The sequence below is a fragment of the Salmo salar genome, chromosome 10 (genome assembly GCF_965601325.2).
Source record: "Salmo salar chromosome 10, fSalSal1, whole genome shotgun sequence".
Classification (NCBI taxonomy): Eukaryota; Metazoa; Chordata; class Actinopteri; order Salmoniformes; family Salmonidae; genus Salmo; species Salmo salar.
Genome location: NC_138300.1, coordinates 126,930,734 through 126,950,331, shown reverse-complemented (window position 1 = coordinate 126,950,331; position 19,598 = coordinate 126,930,734). Strand labels below are relative to the sequence as shown.

Here is a 19,598-nt window from a genome sequence, read left to right as displayed (position 1 = left end):
CAATCAAGTTCATATTTATATCCAAAAACAGCTTTTTACATTGGCATGTGATGTTCAGAACTAGCATTCCCACCCAAAACTTCCGGTGAATTTACTAAATTACTCATCATAAACATTGACAAAATACATAACAATTATTAAAAAAATTATAGATACAGAACTCCTTTATGCAATCGCTATGTCAGATTTTAAAATAGCTTGTCGGCGAAAGCACATTTTGCAATATTCTGAGTACATAGCTCAGCCATCATGGCTAGCTATTTTGACACCCACCAAGTTTGCCACTCACCAAACTCAGATTTACTATAAGAAAAATTGGATTACCTTTGCTGTTCTTCGTCAGAATGCACTCCCAGGACTTCTACTTCAACACCCAATGTTGATTTGGTTCCAAATAATCCATAGTTATATCCAAATAGCTCCGTTTTGTTCGTGCGTTCAAATCACTATCCGAAGGGTGACACGCTGGCGAGTTTCGTGACAAAAAATTTCAAAATATTCCATTATCGTACTTCGAAGCATGTCAAACGCTGTTTAAAATCAATTTTTATGCAATTTTTCTCGTAAAATAGCGATAATATTCCAACCGGGAGACGTTGTATCCGTTCAAACACTGAAAGAAGAAAATGGAGTCATCACATGTTACCATTCCACGTTCTGGCGCCTTCTGAGAGCCAATGAAAGCCTTAGAAATTGGGACGTTACAGCAGAGATCCTGTATTTTCGATAAAGAGGCTACAGAAGGCCAAGAAATGGTCAGACAGGGCACTTCCCATTTAGAATCTTCTCAGGTTTTGGCCTGCCATATGAGTTCTGTTATACTCACAGACACCATTCAAACAGTTTTAGAAACTTTAGGGTGTTTTCTATCCAAATCTACTAATTATATGCATATTCTAGTTTCTGGGCAGGAGTAATAACCAGATTAAATCGGGAATGTTTTTTATCCGGCCGTGAAAATACTGCCCCCTATCCCAAACAGGTTAACACCGTTTGGAAAAAATAGGCAGCCATAATACTGGGTGCGCCTAAACACCCGACAGGAGCACAGCTTCAAAACAATAAAGAGAACGGGGCACAGCCCGCCAATAATAAATTGACAGCTCCACAAAACGCTGCATAAACAGGCAGCGTAAATACGAACAGCCCTTTGACATGACACAAAACAATCCCGCACGAATACCTGTACAAAAAGGACAAACTAATTACAAACAAGGAACAGGTGCAGACCTAGACAGACAAAAACAACACAGAAACATAGATCGGTGGCAGCAAGTCGGCCGGCGACGACGACCGCCGAGCGCCGCCCGACCGGGGAGGGGCGCCACCTTCCGTGGAAACTGTGACATTAGTAATAATAATAATAGCATGCTCATGTTAGTAGTAATAATAGTAGAATGTTCATGTTAGTAATAATAATAGTAGTAGCATGTTCATGTTTGTAATAATAACAGTAGCATGTTCATGTTTGTAATAATAATAGTAGCATGTTCGTGTTAGTAATAATAATAGTAGCATGTTCATGTTTGTAATAATAATAGTAGCATGTTCATGTTAGTAATAATAATAATAGTAGCATGTTCATGTTAGTAATAATAATAGTAGCATGTTCATGTTAGTAATAATAATAATAGTAGCATGTTCATGTTAGTAGTAATAATAACAGTAGCATGTTCATGTTAGTAATAATAATAGTAGCATGTTCATGTTAGTAATAATAATAGTAGCATGTTCATGTTAGTAATAATAATAATAATACTAGCATGTTCATGTTAGTAATAATAATAATAGTAGCATGTTCATGTTAGTAATAATAATAGTAGCATGTTCATGTTAGTAATAATAATAATAGTAGCATGTTCATGTTAGTAATAATAATAATAATAGTAGCATGTTCATGTTAGTAATAATAATAGTAGCATGTTCATGTTAGTAATAATAATAATAATAGTAGCATGTTCATGTTAGTAATAATAATAGTAGCATGTTCATGTTAGTAATAATAATAGTAGCATGTTCATGTTAGTAATAATAATAATAGTAGCATGTTCATGTTAGTAATAATAATAGTAGCATGTTCATGTTAGTAATAATAATAATAATAGTAGCATGTTCATGTTAATAATAATAATAGTAGCATGTTCATGTTAGTAATAATAATAATAGCATGTTCATGTTAGTAATAATAATAACAATAGTAGCATGTTCATGTTAGTAATAATAACAGTAGCATGTTCATGTTAGTAATAATAATAGTAGCATGTTCATGTTTGTAATAATAACAGTAGCATGTTCATGTTAGTAATAATAATAATAATAGCATGTTCATGTTAGTAATAATAATAATAGCAATATGTTCATGTTAGTAGTATTAATAGTAGCATGTTCATGTTAGTAATAATAATAATAGTAGCATGTTCATGTTAGTAGTAATAATAATAATAGTAGCATGTTCATGTTAGTAATAATAACAGTAGCATGTTCATGTTAGTAATAATAATAGTAGCATGTTCATGTTTGTAATAATAACAGTAGCATGTTCATGTTAGTAATAATAATAATAATAGCATGTTCATGTTAGTAATAATAATAATAGCAGCATGTTCATGTTAGTAGTATTAATAGTAGCATGTTCATGTTAGTAATAATAATAATAGTAGCATGTTCATGTTAGTAGTAATAATAATAATAGTAGCATGTTCATGTTAGTAGTAATAATAATAGTAGCATGTTCATGTTAGTAGTAATAATAATAATAGTAGCATGTTCGTGTTAGTAATAATAATAGTAGCATGTTCATGTTAGTAATAATAATAACAGTAGCATGTTCATGTTAGTAATAATAATAGTAGCATGTTCATTTTAGTAAGAATAATAACAGTAGCATGTTCATGTTAGTAATAATAATAGTAGCATGTTCATTTTAGTAAGAATAATAATAATACTAGCATGTTCATGTTAATAATAATAACAGTAGCATGTTCATGTTAGTAATAATAATAATAGTAGCATGTTCATGTTAGTAGTAAAGTTAATATTGGCATGTTCATGTTAGTAATAATAATAATAGTAGCATGTTCATGTTAGTAATAATAATAATAGCATGTTCATGTTAGTAATAATAATAGTAGCATGTTCGCGTTAGTAATAATAATAATAGTAGCATGTTCATGTTAGTAATAATAATAATAGCATGTTCATGTTAGTAATAATAATAATAATAGTAGCATGTTCATGTTAGTAATAATAATAATAGTAGCATGTTCATGTTAGTAGTAATAATAATAGTAGCATGTTCGTGTTAGTAATAATAATAATAATAGTAGCATGTTCATGTTAGTAATAATAATAATAGTAGCATGTTCATGTTAGTAATAATAATAATAATAATAGCATGTTCATGTTAGTAATAATAATAATAGTAGCATGTTCATGTTAGTAATAATAATAGTAGCATGTTCATGTTAGTAATAATAATAGTAGCATGTTCATGTTAGTAATAATAATAGTAGCATGTTCATGTTAGTAATAATAATAGTAGCATGTTCATGTTAGTAATAATAATAATAGTAGCATGTTTATGTTAGTAATAATAATAATAGTAGCATGTTCATGTTAGTAATAATAATAATAATAGTAGCATGTTCATGTTAGTAATAATAATAGTAGCATGTTCATGTTAGTAATAATAATAATAATAGCATGTTCATGTTAGTAATAATAATAGCATGTTCATGTTAGTAATAATAATAATAGCATGTTCATCAAATCAAATAAAATCAAGTGTATTTATATAGCCCTTCTTATATCAGCTGATATCAGCTGATATCTCAAAGTGCTGTACAGAAACCCAGCCTAAAACCCCAAACAGCAAGCAATGCAGGTGTAGAAGCACGGTGGCTAGGAAAAACTCCCTAGAAAGGCCAAAACCTAGGAAGAAACCTAGAGAGGAACCAGGCTATGAGGGGTGGCCAGTCCTCGTCTGGCTGTGCCGGGTGGAGATTATAACAGCACATGGCCAAGATGTTCATGTTAGTAATAATAATAGTAGCATGTTCATGTTAGTAATAATAATAATAATAGCATGTTCGCGTTAGTAATAATAATAATAATAGCATGTTCGCGTTAGTAATAATAATAGTAGCATGTTCATGTTAGTAATAATAATAATAATAGCATGTTCGCGTTAGTAATAATAATAGTAGCATGTTCATGTTAGTAATAATAATAATAGTAGCATGTTCATGTTAGTAATAATAATAATAGTAGCATGTTCATGTTAGTAGTAATAATAATAATAGCATGTTCATGTTAGTAATAATAATAATAGTAGCATGTTCATGTTAGTAATAATAATAATAGTAGCATGTTCATGTTAGTAGTAATAATAATAGTAGCATGTTCATGTTAGTAATAATAATAATAATAGTAGCATGTTCATGTTAGTAATAATAATAATAGTAGCATGTTCATGTTAGTAATAATAATAATAATAGTAGCATGTTCATGTTAGTAATAATAATAATAGTAGCATGTTCATGTTAGTAATAATAATAATAGTAGCATGTTCATGTTAGTAATAATAATAATAATAGTAGCATGTTCATGTTAGTAATAATAATAGTAGCATGTTCATGTTAGTAATAATAATAATAATAGTAGCATGTTCATGTTAGTAATAATAATAATAGTAGCATGTTCATGTTAGTAATAATAATAATAGTAGCATGTTCATGTTAGTAATAATAATAATAGTAGCATGTTCATGTTAGTAATAATAATAATAGTAGCATGTTCATGTTCCATGTTTAGCCTTTTATTGTCCTATTATGTATTCTGGTTTTCTATTTCGATTCACTGTTGCTAGTCTAATATTGTTATTTCAATGTTTTATTTATATTTATTATTACTTACTACCATTTTATATTATTATTCTTCATTATTTTATTACAATGTATATTGTATAGATTGTTGCTTTGGCAATATTGACACAATGTTGTTCATGCCAATATAGCAGCTTGAATTTGAAAGAGAGATAGAGGACAAAGAGAGAGACAGAGAGACAGAGAGGCCTAGATTTAATCAGATCAAGCGTTAACCGGTGATAGCCGACACCCGCATAGCTTTTGTTTTGTGTCAGAGGTGGAACTTTGGAGATATGAAATCTGTGAGCAGCTGCTCTTGTCATCATGGTCACGAAGCCACAGACATTCCAGTCCTGTTAGAAGTTCAGAACGAGAAAGTGCAGGCTATATAGAAATAATTACGCCCAAATTTAGAATCCTTAATCAGCCTAATCGAGGTGTAGATTACATATCACACCAGTGTTAGATCTTGTAAGAAAGGCTGCCTAGGATTTACGTTACTGTGACTCCATGAAGCCATTAGCAATGTCCGCTTTAATAATAATGCCAGGAGCCGCTTGTGGATTTGACAGCTCTAACGCAGTTCCTCCTCCAACACCATCAAAACAGAATCTATGCGGATGTCGGCTGAAGCAGATCTGATTGACTCCAGCTCTGAGAGATAGAGAGAGGGAGATGCTGCTGCTGCAAACTTGGCCTCAGCTGGTGTTCCAGCGTCTAACGGCCGGTAACTTCACCTGTGAAACTCCCTCCTCTACGGTGAATAATTAGCCAAGTAATTACCAGGCTGAACATGAGTTTTTGCTCTGCCCTCTCTGACAGAGTCATCAAGGATAACAGGTGTTCACCATGCCTGGAAGGGACAGAGATTAAATATGATTTCCATATCCTGAGTCTCCTTCAGGCAGATCTGTCCTGTGTTCTGTACTGCCATGCAAATACAAAGAGGAGAGGAGGGCCGTGAAGGGCTGGTTGTCCCCTGACTGGGTGGGCTTAGAGCTGGGACGAGCTGGGATGCGGCTGGGGGGCATAGCGAGGCCGTTTGACAGAGACTGAATGCTGTTTAATCTGGGAGAAGAGCCTGTCCTTGAAAATCCCAGACGCCCAAATAAAAGTTTATTTGTCGCATACACAGTTTTCCAGATGTTATTGCAGGTGCAGCAAAATACTTATGTTTCTAGATCAGAAATGCAGTAATATCTAGCAACACCATAGCAACACCATAGCAACGCAATCAAAATATGATAACAATACAATTAAAATACAATAACAATACCATAACAATACCATAACAATTTAAATATGATAACAAAACCATAACAATACAACAACAATCCCAAAACAAAACCATAAATTTACAACAACAATCTAAAACCATAACAATACAACAACAATCCAAAACCATACAATAAAACAACAATCCTGAACCATAACAATACAACAACAATCCAATAACAAAACAACAACAAAACCATAACAACAGAATTGTTTTTTTTTTAGTTTTTTTTTTAATGTAGCCTTTATCTTAACCTAACCAGTGTTTTGGAGATTCCCTTCCACGTGTTGCAATCTGAGTGACTACAAACTACTCTGTAGTTTGACAAACTGTTGTCAAGGGCAATTTGACTTGTTAGGTCTCTAACTTTATCACTGAATGTTGCTGGACGACTGTTGCTGGTATTGGTACTGGTACTCAAAGGGACCAGGTATCCTACTGATACATTCTGAAATGTTATCCTATCGGAATTCATGATTAGACCATTTTACTAGTTGCATTGTAGTTGAAACTACACATGACAAGGACTGATTCATTTTTGTCATTTATTCTGGAGGTGGAAAGTCCACTGGACTTCTTTTACGACCAGTGTGGTACACCTCAGTGATATCTTAGATGTGTTCTAAGGTTTTCCCTGTCGAGGGGCCTGTCCGCTCCTCTCTGTTCTCATGGGGAAGTTTACAACTAGATTTGTTTTCTGCTCTGGCGGCCTCGTACAGTATTGCACGTAGTCTCGACCCACCCCCCACCACCCTTGTATTCCCCCCTCGCGTCTCGGGATCCTTCCAGCAGCGGTTGGTGTTTGTGTCCGAGGCACAAACAAAAAGATCGGACCCTATGTACGAGTTGTCAGCAGCCGCGTTGTCATTAGAATGGCTTTAACCTTTCAACCAAATCTCCTGGTGTTTGTGGTTGAAAACGTTCAGTGGCTGTTGAGGCCTGTCAGTCACCACTGCGTCCGATTGTGGCAACCTCTTCAGTACCTACGAACTGAGGCGAGGGTATCTGTCTTGTGATATTGCAAAGTGTTTCACCAGTGGGAGTCATTGGGTCAGTTGTGGGACTGACGCCGTTAGTGTCGTTGTAAGGGGTGACAGTCCCCCACAAAGCGGAGGACGCATCATCGGAAGCATGGTACACTCTGCGCTTTATGTTTTTCTTGCTGAGACGGTCGCGGTGCTTGCGGAAGTGTCCAAAGGGCAAGAGAAGTTAATCTCATCCACAGTATTGCACGACTTCAAAGAAGAAGGAAGTTGTTCATTCACAGAGACTGATGGCTTGAAATCATGAAAATAATGGTAAATCAGGTTTGTTGATGGAATATGTCGAGATGTCGTAATATCTCCTTGGATCGGCTTCTGCACCAAGAGGTTACGAAACGTCTTTTTCCCAAGGGGTGCTTTCGACAGATACCCATTGTGGATTACTGCGCTGCAGCTAGCGTTGGGGGAGGACAGTGTGGTCAGTGGAGAAGGCACTGTGACCTGAGACCATATGTGGGTAGTTTTGCAATCCATCAGTGGGAGTAACCGACCAATCAAGTTTGCTCCGAGTAGCAGGGGTTCTGATTCGAGGCTGGTAACATACACAGGTTGAACAAGCGATACGTCTTGGAAGTGTAGTTTCAGCATGATTCTCAATGTGAGAGGCGAGGTAGTCTGAGTGAAACCTCTAAGTGTAGTGTCGCATCGTTCCACTTTTAACCAACGTTTAGATGGCTTTGAAGCCCTTTTGATATCATTGAACAATGTTTGAGAGACATGCGATATTGTCACACCCAAAATAATTTGCGCATGACAAGTTAACTTCTCTAGGTCCGGCGGGACGAAATCGTCCCACCTACTCAACAGCCAGTGGAATCCTGTGGCGCGTTATTCAAATACCTTAGAAATGCTATTACTTCAATTTCTCAAACATATGACTATTTTACACCATTTTAAAGACAAGACTCTCGTTAATCTAACCACACTGTCCGATTTCAAAAAGGCTTTACAACGAAAGCAAAACATTAGATTATGTCAGCAGAGTACCCAGCCAGAAATAATCAGACACCCATTTTTCAAGCTAGCATATAATGTCACAAAAACCCAGAAGACAGCTAAATGCAGCACTAACCTTTGATGATCTTCATCAGATGACACACCTAGGACATTATGTTATACAATATATGCATGTTTTGTTCAATCAAGTTCATATTTATATCAAAAACCAGCTTTTTACATTAGCATGTGACGTTCAGAAGTAGCATACCCCCCGCAAACTTCCGGTGAATTTACTAAATTACTCACGATAAACGTTCACAAAAAGCACAATAATTATTTTAAGAATTATAGATACAGAACTCCTCTATGCACTCGATATGTCCAATTTTAAAATAGCTTTTCAGTGAAAGCACATTTTTCAATATTCTGAGTAGATAGCCCGGCATCACAGGGCTAGCTATTTAGACACCCAGCAAGTTTTGCACTCACCAAAGTCAGATTTACTGTAAGAAAAATGTTATTACCTTTGGTGTTCTTCGTCAGAATGCACTCCCAGGACTTCTACTTCAATAACAAATGTTGGTTTGGTCCCAAATAATCCATTGTTATATCCAAATAGCGGCGTTTTGTTCGTGCGTTCAAGACACTATCCGAAAGGGTAAAGATGGGTGACGAGCATGGCGCATTTCGTGACAAAAAAAATCTAAATATTCCATTACCGTACTTCGAAGCATGTCAACCGCTGTTTAAAATCCATTTTTATGCCATTTTTCTCGTAAAAAAGCGATAATATTCCAACCTGGAATCTGCATTTAGGTAAACAGACGAAAGAAAATAAAGCATGGGATCGACTCGGGCATGCGCCTAAGCCCATTGTCCTCTGATCGGCCACTTGCCAAAAGCGTAAATGTGTTTCAGCCTGGGGCTGCCTCGATATCATTCAGCTTTTTCCCGGGCTCTGAGAGCCTATGGGAGCAGTAGGAAGTGTCAGGTTACAGCAAAGATCCTCAGTCTTCAATAAAAAGAGCCAAGATGAACAACAACTTGTCAGACAGGCCACTTCCTGTAAGGAATCTTCTCAGGTTTTTGCCTGCCATATGAGTTCTGTTATACTCACAGACACCATTCAAACAGTTTTAGAAACTTTAGGGTGTTTTCTATCCAAAGCCAACAATTATATGCATATTCTAGTTACTGGGCAGGAGTAGTAACCAGATTAAATCGGGTACGTTTTTTTATCCGGCCGTGTCAATACTGCCCCCTACCCCCAACAGGTTAAGCAGTCCTCCAGGACTGTTTCCAGGTTTGGCCATTTAGAGTTGCGTTTAGTGGACATATTCCCCACAAGGTGGAGTGGTTGTTCGCAACGATGTTCAAGTTGAAAGCAGATCAACTTATCAAAATTTGAGTGGACTTGGCTTTTGCGAAGCTTTTGACTTGTTTCTTCGCAGCCTTTTAATCAGAGTTTATAGACGAAGCCTGTGGGCTTGTTTCTTGATCAAGCAGGCCCTGGATAGGGTCTTGAGTGAGAGCGGGAGAAATTAGATTTTTAAAATCCTTGCTAAGGGCATATGCCCCCTAGCCCCAACTGGTTAAATAAAGGTGAAATATTTTTTTTTAAAAATAAATACAATTACGAAATGCATTAAGAAATGTCCAAATGCAATATGAAAGTATTGAAAGTGCCAAATCAGGATGTTTTGTCCATTTGCAATATGATATCATAGGAAGTCAAAAGTCGAAGTCAAAAGTCAGTGAACCATTGCCAAATGCCATAAGAAATGTCCAAATGCAATATGAAAGTATTGAAAGTGCCAAATCAGGATGTTATGTCCATTTGCCATGTACGATCATGGAAAGTCAGTTTCCAAACCCAAAAGTCAGTGAAACATGTCCAAATGGCCTTTCTACTGCCCAAATGATAAACAGCACTATGTTAAGCCATGAATCAACCTAGATGGTCTATTTGTCAGGAATGATGAGGGAGAAGTGGGATTATTTGAAAAACGTCCAAAATGACCACGGGCGCCCCCTATTGGATGGGCACGGGTGGGGGTGCTCCCTACCCAACCGTAGACCCCTTGCTCTCCCCTAAAGGCATTAAAAACAATTTTTAAAATGTGCTCCTGGTAACCCATTCCAATCACCAGTTGCACAGCTGTCCATTTTCAATATGTTTCAATGGGCATTTACCATCACAAATTTGGCATGCTCAAAAATACTGCAGAAATGCAAAATTGACTGGCCCGAAGAACTCGGATGGCCGGGCATTGATAGTGGTTCCTCTCCATCACTCGTTGGTGTTGATTTCAGAATGTCAATTTGGTGATGGTCTATCACTGTTTAAACATATTTCAAATGGACAAAAGTCAGCCAGCAAGTCACCGTCCATCGGTCAATTAGATATCATTCTGACACCAAACTGATACAAAGTGACACCACACCCACTTTTTCCAACTCGTTTAGAAGCCAACTATCACATATTTCAGAGCAGGCTCAAAATTCACAGGGCCTTCTGTTTAACCTGTTGGGGATAGGGGGCAGTATTTGCACGGCCGGATAAAAAATGTACCCGATTTAATCTGGTTACTACTCCTGCCCAGTAACTAGAATATGCATATAATTGTTTGATTTGGATAGAAAACACCCTAAAGTTTCTAAAACTGTTTGAATGGTGACTGTGAGTATAACAGAACTCATTTGGCAGGCCAAAACCTGAGAAGATTCCAAACAGGAAGCGCTCTCTCTGACCATTTCATGGCCTTCTTGATCATCTCTAACCAAAACAGGGGATCTCTGGCATAACGTGACATTTTCTAACGCTCCCATAGGCTCTCAGAAGGCGCCAGAAAGATGAATGGTGGCTTTGCAGGCCATGGCTGAAAAACATTAGCACATTTTGATAGTGGTCGATCTGAGGACCATGAGACTGGAGGCGCGTGCATGAGCCGACACCATGTTTACTTTCTCTCTCTTTGAACGAAAACAACGACTCCCGGTCGGAATATTATTGCTTTTTTACGAGAAAAATAGCATAAAAATTGATTTTAAACAGCGGTTGACATGCTTCGAAGTACGGTAATGGAATATTTAGAATTTTTTTGTCACGAAACGCGTCGGGCGCGTCACCCTTCTTTACCATTCGGATAGTGTCTTGAACGCACAAACAAAACGCCGCTATTTGGATATAACTATGGATTATTTGGGACCAAACCAACATTTGTTATTGAAGTAGAAGTCCTGGGAGTGCATTCTGACGAAGAACAGGAAAGGTAATCAAACTTTTCTAATAGTAAATCGGAGTTTGGTGAGTGCCACACTTGGTGGGTGTCAAAATAGCTAGCCTGTGATGGCCGGGCTATCTACTCAGAATATTGCAAAATGTGCTTTCAACGAAAAGCTATTTTAAAATCGGACATAGCGAGTGCATAAAGGAGTTCTGTATCTATAATTCTAAAAATAATTGTTATGTTTTTTGTGAATGTTTATCGTGAGTAATTTAGTAAATTCACCGGACGTGTTCGGTGGGAATGCTAGTCACATGCTAGTCACATGCTAATGTAAAAAGCTGGTTTTTGATATAAATATGAACTTGATTGAACAAAACATGCATGTATTGTATAACATAATGTCCTAGGATTGTCATCTGATGAAGATCATCAAAGGATAGTGCTGCATTTAGCTGTGGTTTGGGTTTATGTGACATTATATGCTAGCTTGAAAAATGGGTGTCTGATTATTTCTGGCTGGGTACTCTGCTGACATAATCTAATGTTTTGCTTTCGTTGTAAAGCCTTTTTGAAATCGGACAGTGTTGTTAGATTAACGGGAGTCTTGTCTTTAAAATGGTGTAAAATAGTGATATGTTTGAGAAATTGAAGTAATAGCATTTCTAAGGTATTTGAATATCGCGCCACGGGATTACACTGGCTGTTGAGTAGGTGGGATGCAAGCGTCCCACCTAGCCCATAGAGGTTAAACCATAAAATAAACATAAAACATGTAGTTACGTTCTAGCTGCTGGTCCAGTTCTGACATTATGTGTAGGGCTAGTTGAGGCGATAGGTCATTTGGAGCCTGAGCAGCAACCTTAATTGGTGCTGAAAATCCACATTTTCTGGGTGTTGCTACGGGGTCCTTGAATGAGTTATCGGACAGAAACATTAGGGTTCGTCTCTATGGGCCGAGGTGGTTTCAATGCACCTAGTCTTGCGACTCTGGGACTTTTCTAAATGTTGTCATTTTTGTGATGGTCAAAAGGAATTGAATTTATTGCAAATATACGAGGCTGTTTCTCGGTCTGAGAACCTTCTAGAGCCACATAACTCACCGTGCACTATCGACTTGAGCTCTAGAACAGGTTTCTAAAGTTTCAGAACTTTAGGTCTGACGGTTCTTTGACAGTTCGAACAAAGGTAACTATTGTAGGCTCTGTGTGTCTGTAAGCCCCACACAATGTCACTCCGTCCTTGCTGTGTGCATGTGTCAGCTTTTATTGGAAATATGATGGGAGAAATGACTGATTTACAGTTCATGAGGGTTACCTAGTCACACATGTGAAGTTTTGGAAAGATGTGACTTTTTTAACCCTTCGAAACAGCCTCTGTGACCCCAATTTAAGGCACTTCCGGATGGCACAGGAAGCTTAAAGTAAACACATATCCTCATTGGGGTAGGCTTTTACAGAATCCTGAGTTTAAAGTCTTTACATTAAGAACTGACTGATTTACACAGGGTTCAATGCACTATTTCTCACAAACTGCAGGTTGGGAATGGTAAAACACTTTTAGGGTGATTTAGTGATAGTGATTTAGATGCACTATTGTAAAGTGGTTGTTCCACTGGATATTATAAGGTGAATGCACCAATTTGTAAGTCGCTCTGGATAAGAGCGTCTGCTAAATGACTAAAATGTAAAAAATGTAAATGTAAATTTTAACCACTTCCGGTTGCTCCAGGAAGCTTAGAATTGACACAGATAGACCTCATAGTGGCCTGATGGATTGTCATCGAAGACAGGTTCATAAGGCATTCATAACCCACATAGGCTTCAGGTTGAATTTAGGGGAGCAGGCAATGTATTCCTATGGGGAGAGAAGTCATTGCAAACTGTTCGATGTAAACACCTTTTAACTGTTAAGGGTTAATGCCACACAGTCAAGGTTAGGCTTGCACAGATCGGGAGGACCTCAGGAATGTTCCTGAGGTTGAATTGTGCTTCTAACCCTAACAGTTCCCCGCTGTCACCCAAAAGCGGCTGAAATTTAGGGCCAGCCTTCATTTTGGGCCTACATTTTTTGATGGTCGCTGCGCTTAGACCGAGTGAGCTACGGTCAAGCGGGGCATCTCATTGAACTCAGCACAGCCTTGAGATTATGGTAATGACATTGCAGGCTCTGTGTGTCTTTAAGCCCCGCACTGTGTCACCATCCTTTATGTGTGTGTGTGTGTGTGTGAGAGTGAGTGTTTTTTCTTTGACATCTGTTGGGAGAAATTACTGATTTACAGTTCATGAGGGTTGCCTAATCACACATATGAAGTTTTGAAAAGATCTGATCATTTTAACCCTTCGAAACAGCCCCTATGGCACCATTTTAAGGCACTTCTGGTTGACACAGGAAGCTGAAAGTAAACACATATCCCCCTTGGGTTAGGCTCTTATAGAATATTGAGTTTTAAGTATTTACGTTAAGAACTGACTTATTTACACAGGGTTGAATGATTGTGTGTTTTTTCAGAAAATCACAGAAATCTAATAGAGCTCCGAAACCCACCTTAACGGTTTAATCTGAATACGCTGCAACTGGATCTGTAACTTTTTTGAGAACAAAACACATTTATTTTGAAAATCACAAATTGTACATTGTACGATTTCTCTTAAATTGCGATAGATAAATGTCTGATTATTTTTTTCCTGACACCGTAGGTTCATGTACTTTGACGTGAAGCAGTCAAATTAGTGCTCTATTTTAGTTTTTTACCTTTAATCCCAGAAAAATGGCCTTAACTCAAAAAGTGTTGAGGCCTCAACTCCATCCTGTTCGGGGCCAACTGCCCATTATGCCAAACCTATGCTCGAGAGACTTCGTTCGATGACTTTCCGGAAGATCTGGCCCCGGTGCACAGCTCGCCTTCGTCCGCAAATTTTACAAACATTCGCGGACGTCTAGTAAGGGACCGTACATTTGCAATATGCAGTTTCTCATCGATCATACAGCAAATGCCAAAATCTGCCCTTCATGTATGTTATCAAGTTGTGTGCTCCTGTTTGTAGATAACTCATCAGATGCATCTAATTTGGCGTGGAAAACGATTTCAATCTATTTATAGATGATAATGTTCATCAATACTGCATCAGTCATGTAGGAGCTGGACGTGAATGAGTATGCAAAGCAAATTTTATTGATTAATCAATGATAATGATTCCATGGTTCCCCGAAGTCAGGGAACCATGGGAAAATGTTGTTTAACCCCTTACAGCTCCTTAAGGATAGGGGGCAATATTGACACATTCGGAAAAAATATGTGCCCATATTAAACTGCCTCCTACTCAAACTCAGAAGCTAGGATAAGCATATTATTAGTAGATTTGGATAGAAAACACTCTGTTATACACTCTGTTATACACATGGTGTCTGTGAGTATAACAGAACTCATATGGCAAGCAAAAATCTGAGAGAAATCCTACCAGGAAGTGGAAATCTGGATGCATGGGATCTCTTCAAGTCGTTTCCTATTGAATACACAGTGACGTAGTAATACTTGTGCACTTCCTACGGCTTCCACTAGATGTCGACAGTCTTTAACAAAGTTGTTTGAAGCGTCTATGATGAACAGAGACCGAATGACAAGGAGGGGAAGTTGTTCTGCCTGCAGCTATGGAACCCTGACTTGTTCACCGGACGTGCTACCTGTCCCAGACCTGCTGTCCCAGACCTGCTGGAACCCTGACCTATTCACCGGACGTGCTACCTGTCCCAGACCTGCTGTTTTCAACTCTCTAGAGACAGCAGGAGCGGTAGAGATACTCTCAAAGATCGGCTATGAAAAAGCCAACTGACACTTACTCTTGTGTTACTGACTTGTTGCACCCTCGACAACTACTATGATTATTATTATTTGATAATGCTGGTCATTTATGAACATTTGAACATCTAGGCCCTGTGCTGTTATAATCTCCACCCGGCACAGCCAGAAGAGGACTGGCCACCCCTCATAGCCTGGTTCCTCTCTAGGTTTCTTCCTAGGTTTTGGCCTTTCTAGGGAGTTTTTCCTAGCCACCGTGCTTCTACACCTGCATTGCTTGCTGTTTGGGGTTTTAGGCTGGGTTTCTGTACAGCACTTTGAGATATCAGCTGATGTAAGAAGGGCTATATAAATACATTTGATTTGATTTGATTTGGATGTCGTTCCAACACCTCAAGCAAAACCTCGACAAGACTGAGCTGCTTCCTCCCGGGGAAGGCCTACCTGCTTCCAGACCTCTCCATCACGAATGACATGTCCACCGTGTCCCCCTTCCTGAGTGCAAAGAAACTTGGCGTGACCCTTGACAACACCCTGTTGTTCTCTGCAAACATCAAAGCAATGACTCGCTCCTGCAGGTTCATGCTCTACAACATCAGCATCAGGCAGCGCAGGTCCTAATCCAGGCACTTGTCATCTCCCATCTGGACTACAGCAAATCTCTGTTTGGCTGGGCTCCCTGCTTGTGCCATCAAACCCCCCCAACTTATCCACAACGCTGCAGCACGCCTGTTGTTTAATCTTCCCTAGGTCTTCCATGTCACCCCGCTCCTCCACACACTCCACTGGCTTCCAGTCAAAGCTCACATCCACAACAAGACCATGGACCTGCCCCTCCCTACCTTCAGTCTATGCTCAAACCATACAACCCAACCCGAGCACTCCATTCTGCCACCACTGGTCTCTTGGCCATCCCACCCCTACAGGAGAGCATCTTGCGCTCAGCCCAGTCCAAGCTCTTCTCTGTCATGTCACCCCAATGATGGAACCAGCTTCCCCCTGAAGCTAGAAGAGTCCCTGCCCATCTTCTGAAAACATCTATTACTTCACAAAAGTATACTTTACTAACACTTTTTCCCCCTTAACTTGCTGATAGGGTTAGGGTTAAGGTTACCTTGCTGACAGCTACTTTATTGAGGAAAATGTAGTTACTATGAATCTGATATGTGGTTGTCCCACCCAGCTATTTGAAGATGAATGCACTAACTGTAAGTCCCTCTGGATAAGAGCATCTGCTAAATTACTAAAATGTAACAATATGAAAGAAATCTGGTTGTGTTTTGTTCTACCTCGTGTAGGGGTATCTCAAATGAACACCCTTTTTGAGGATTGGCCACTAGCCTACAACCTCCTGATCTCTAATCTCTGGCTAATCTCTCCACCATGCTCTGTTGAATTTTGATAACCTTTTATGTATCAAGCCAAACGTAGAGATGTTGACGTTGTCAGAGTTACTGTTGTATCTTCAATGTATTTAAGGCACTCTGTTAAGGCTTGATGCATATTCTTCATTACATTTAAATATTTATTTGCAGGTGAGAAAGGACAGAGATTCATATATTTGATGGTTTCTTTGAAAGAATCCTGCATGAAAAAAGTTATGATTTACAACCTTTACCCTGGCATTGTTGAATACACATGTCTGGTGTTCAACCTTCCCAAGTTCTCTCACGTCACCCCGCTCCCCCGCTCTCTCCACTGGATTCCAGTTGAAGCTCGCATCCGCTACAAGACCATGGTGCTTGCCTACGGAGCTGTGAGGGGAACGGCACCTCCGTACCTTCAGGCTCTGATCAAGCCCTACACCCAAACAAGGGCACTGCGTTCATCCACCTCTGGCCTGCTCGCCTCCCTACCTCTGAGGAAGCACAGTTCCCGCTCAGCCCAGTCAAAACTGTTCGCTGCTCTGGCACCCCAATGGTGGAACAAGCTCCCTCATGACGCCAGGACAGCGGAGTCAATCACCACCTTCCGGAGACACCTGAAACCCCACCTCTTTAAGGAATACCTAGGATAGGATAAAGTAATCCTTCTAACCCCCCCTTAAATGATTTAGATGCACTATTGTAAAGTGGTTGTTCCACTGGATATCATAAGGTGAATGCACCAATTTGTAAGTCGCTCTGGATAAGAGCGTCTGCTAAATGACTTAAATGTAAATGTAAATGTATAACTGTTATAATGAGGTTACAGTACTGCTGTGTCCAGTTAGACAAGTCATTCCACTAGATGGTGGTGCTGCGTAATAAATAACGAGTACAGGAGGAAATATATCTTGGAAATACAGTACATGGCATTCAGAAATCTACAGTGCAACCCCAACAGTTAAAGAAACATAAATAAACATACCTGACTGTATTTCCAACCTTCATTTCAGTACTATCAGAAATATACACTAATATTAAGTTGCTCTGGATAATAGTCTGCTAAATAACTAAAATGTCAATATAATCTAAAACATATTTTAAATAAGCATGGCAATCAGAAACATACAGTACTAACAGAAATATTCTGTACATATCAGAAATATATAATATATTTTAGATAAATGTGTATTACCATATTTACAACCTTTTAACATTTAATAGTTTTGGTGCGATACTCCCAGATTCCACTGTCTTTAATGATACACGGTGTGTTGCTTTGAAGCGCAGGTATGACTCCAGACATCTAATTGCCACATCATCCACCTCGGGGTCAAACTTGTTAGCGATAAGGTGGTGTTGGTTTAGGAGCCACTGAAGGTCTCCAGCTCCATAGACACACACAGCTCTCCTGTAGGTCCCGGAGCAGTGGGGGTAGGGGGCTCCGCTCCTCACATCCCCAGCCAGGTAGCTCCACCTCACTACCCTGGCCATGGAGTTCATATCAGACTGCTGGTACTTACTGTTGTGGGGGTTGGAGCCTGGGACAGAGGGCATCCGCTGCAGAGTCGCCCACAGGTGTTCATCAGGACTATAGGTGTCCTTCTCCCACTCCAGCAGAACTCGGACCTCCTGACTCTTCATCACGTGACGGACGAAGGCCCTGGATACCACAAAGTAGGCGTTGCCAGAGAACATGGGGGTGTTGATTGGTGGAGGGGTCTTCTTAACCTCTGTCCTGACCACGGTGTCGGTGACGTTGTGGTGGAACTGCCATCTGCCCTTCTTATAGTTGTTGGTGACCTCTGACTCCATGCTGTTCTTCCCGTTCAGCAGCTTGAGGGCCTGGACCATCTCAGCGTTGGTCTTAATGGGGAAGTCGGTTCCACAGGTGTTGAGAAGGTATCTCCACTGGACAGGTGACTTTAGCAGGTCCTCCATGCAGTTCAGGTCAGCCTGCACTCTGGACCAGGAGGCGTAGATCACACTCTCTGTCTTACTGGCCACAAACACATTGGGTAAGCAGGAAGCAATAGCTCTCACTGCACTCCTGAAGTCCTCGGATGATTTCTGGTCGATGTGGACGCAGTAGACGTTCTGCGGAGTGTACAAAGCACGCAGGAGCCTCTCAAACATCTCAATCTTCTCGTGGATGACCATGGAGTAGGCGATGGGGAACTCCTTTTCCTCCTGGCTCAGAGGAACGGTGATGAACCCTCTGTCTGCAACGTACCTCTGACAGTCCTGAGTTACGTTGTGGTAGAACTCCTCTGACAGCAGCTGCTGCTTCTTCATGGTCTTCAGCAGGAGGCTGAGCTGCTCACTCTCCAGACCCTCCATGTCTCCTTGGATGATGGCTGAGCAGGCCGGCAAGTCTGCAGCGTAGTGCAGAGGGAGGAGGTCTGGAGAGCGGAGAGGCTTCCTGTCAGAGCAGGGTCTGAGAGCGGCCCACAGGAACAAACAGACAGAGCCACTTACTATGATCAGAGATAAGTTCCTGAAGACTCTCTGAGAGCTTGACAACCGAAGTGGAGACATGCCTAGTCTTCTATTATCTAACTATGTAGTATTCTCTGTACGGTAGCAGTGACGGTCTATGTGGTGGTATTAGTATCTACATCTAAGTAGTTGCCCACTGCTGCTCAACTGAGTAATGTGTCTCGCTCATACCTCAGAGCTAAAAAAAGTCTTGCACCTCAGGATAAAAGGAAATCTGTATCATTGACTTTAGTGGGCATGGTCTGTGTGCATGGGGTAAACACTCTAGTTGGCATGGGAGTGGCTCAGGAGTGGCTCAACCTGTAGTACGCAATGCATGGTTTCACATGTATATGGATCAATTCATGGTCGACTGACATTTTGTGGGTGAGGAGAGCGCTGGACATCTTGTTGATATGACATGCATTACCACAGACTTTTACCAACGGATGAGCGGCTTAAATTAAAGAAATTTGAATGTCTTTGAACGTCAGAGAGTTGGCTCAACTAACGTTGGACCAGAGCTAGCCCTTGATCAAGACTCAGTTCCATTACATTACACATAATATAGCCTAGAATTTTCCAGAGCTAGACCAGAGTTAGCTAA

At 39.7% G+C, this 19,598-nt stretch overlaps 1 protein-coding gene across 1 annotated transcript; it reads right to left on the bottom strand.

Moving 5' to 3' along the window:
- Positions 1-14,583: 14,583 nt before the first annotated feature.
- Positions 14,584-19,250, bottom strand: LOC106561859 (beta-1,3-galactosyl-O-glycosyl-glycoprotein beta-1,6-N-acetylglucosaminyltransferase 3-like). The gene has a single exon (XM_014126126.3). It carries the CDS (start codon positions 19,049-19,051, stop codon positions 17,714-17,716), a length of 1,338 nt encoding a protein of 445 aa, XP_013981601.1. The 5' UTR covers positions 19,052-19,250; the 3' UTR covers positions 14,584-17,713.
- Positions 19,251-19,598: the final 348 nt, after the last annotated feature.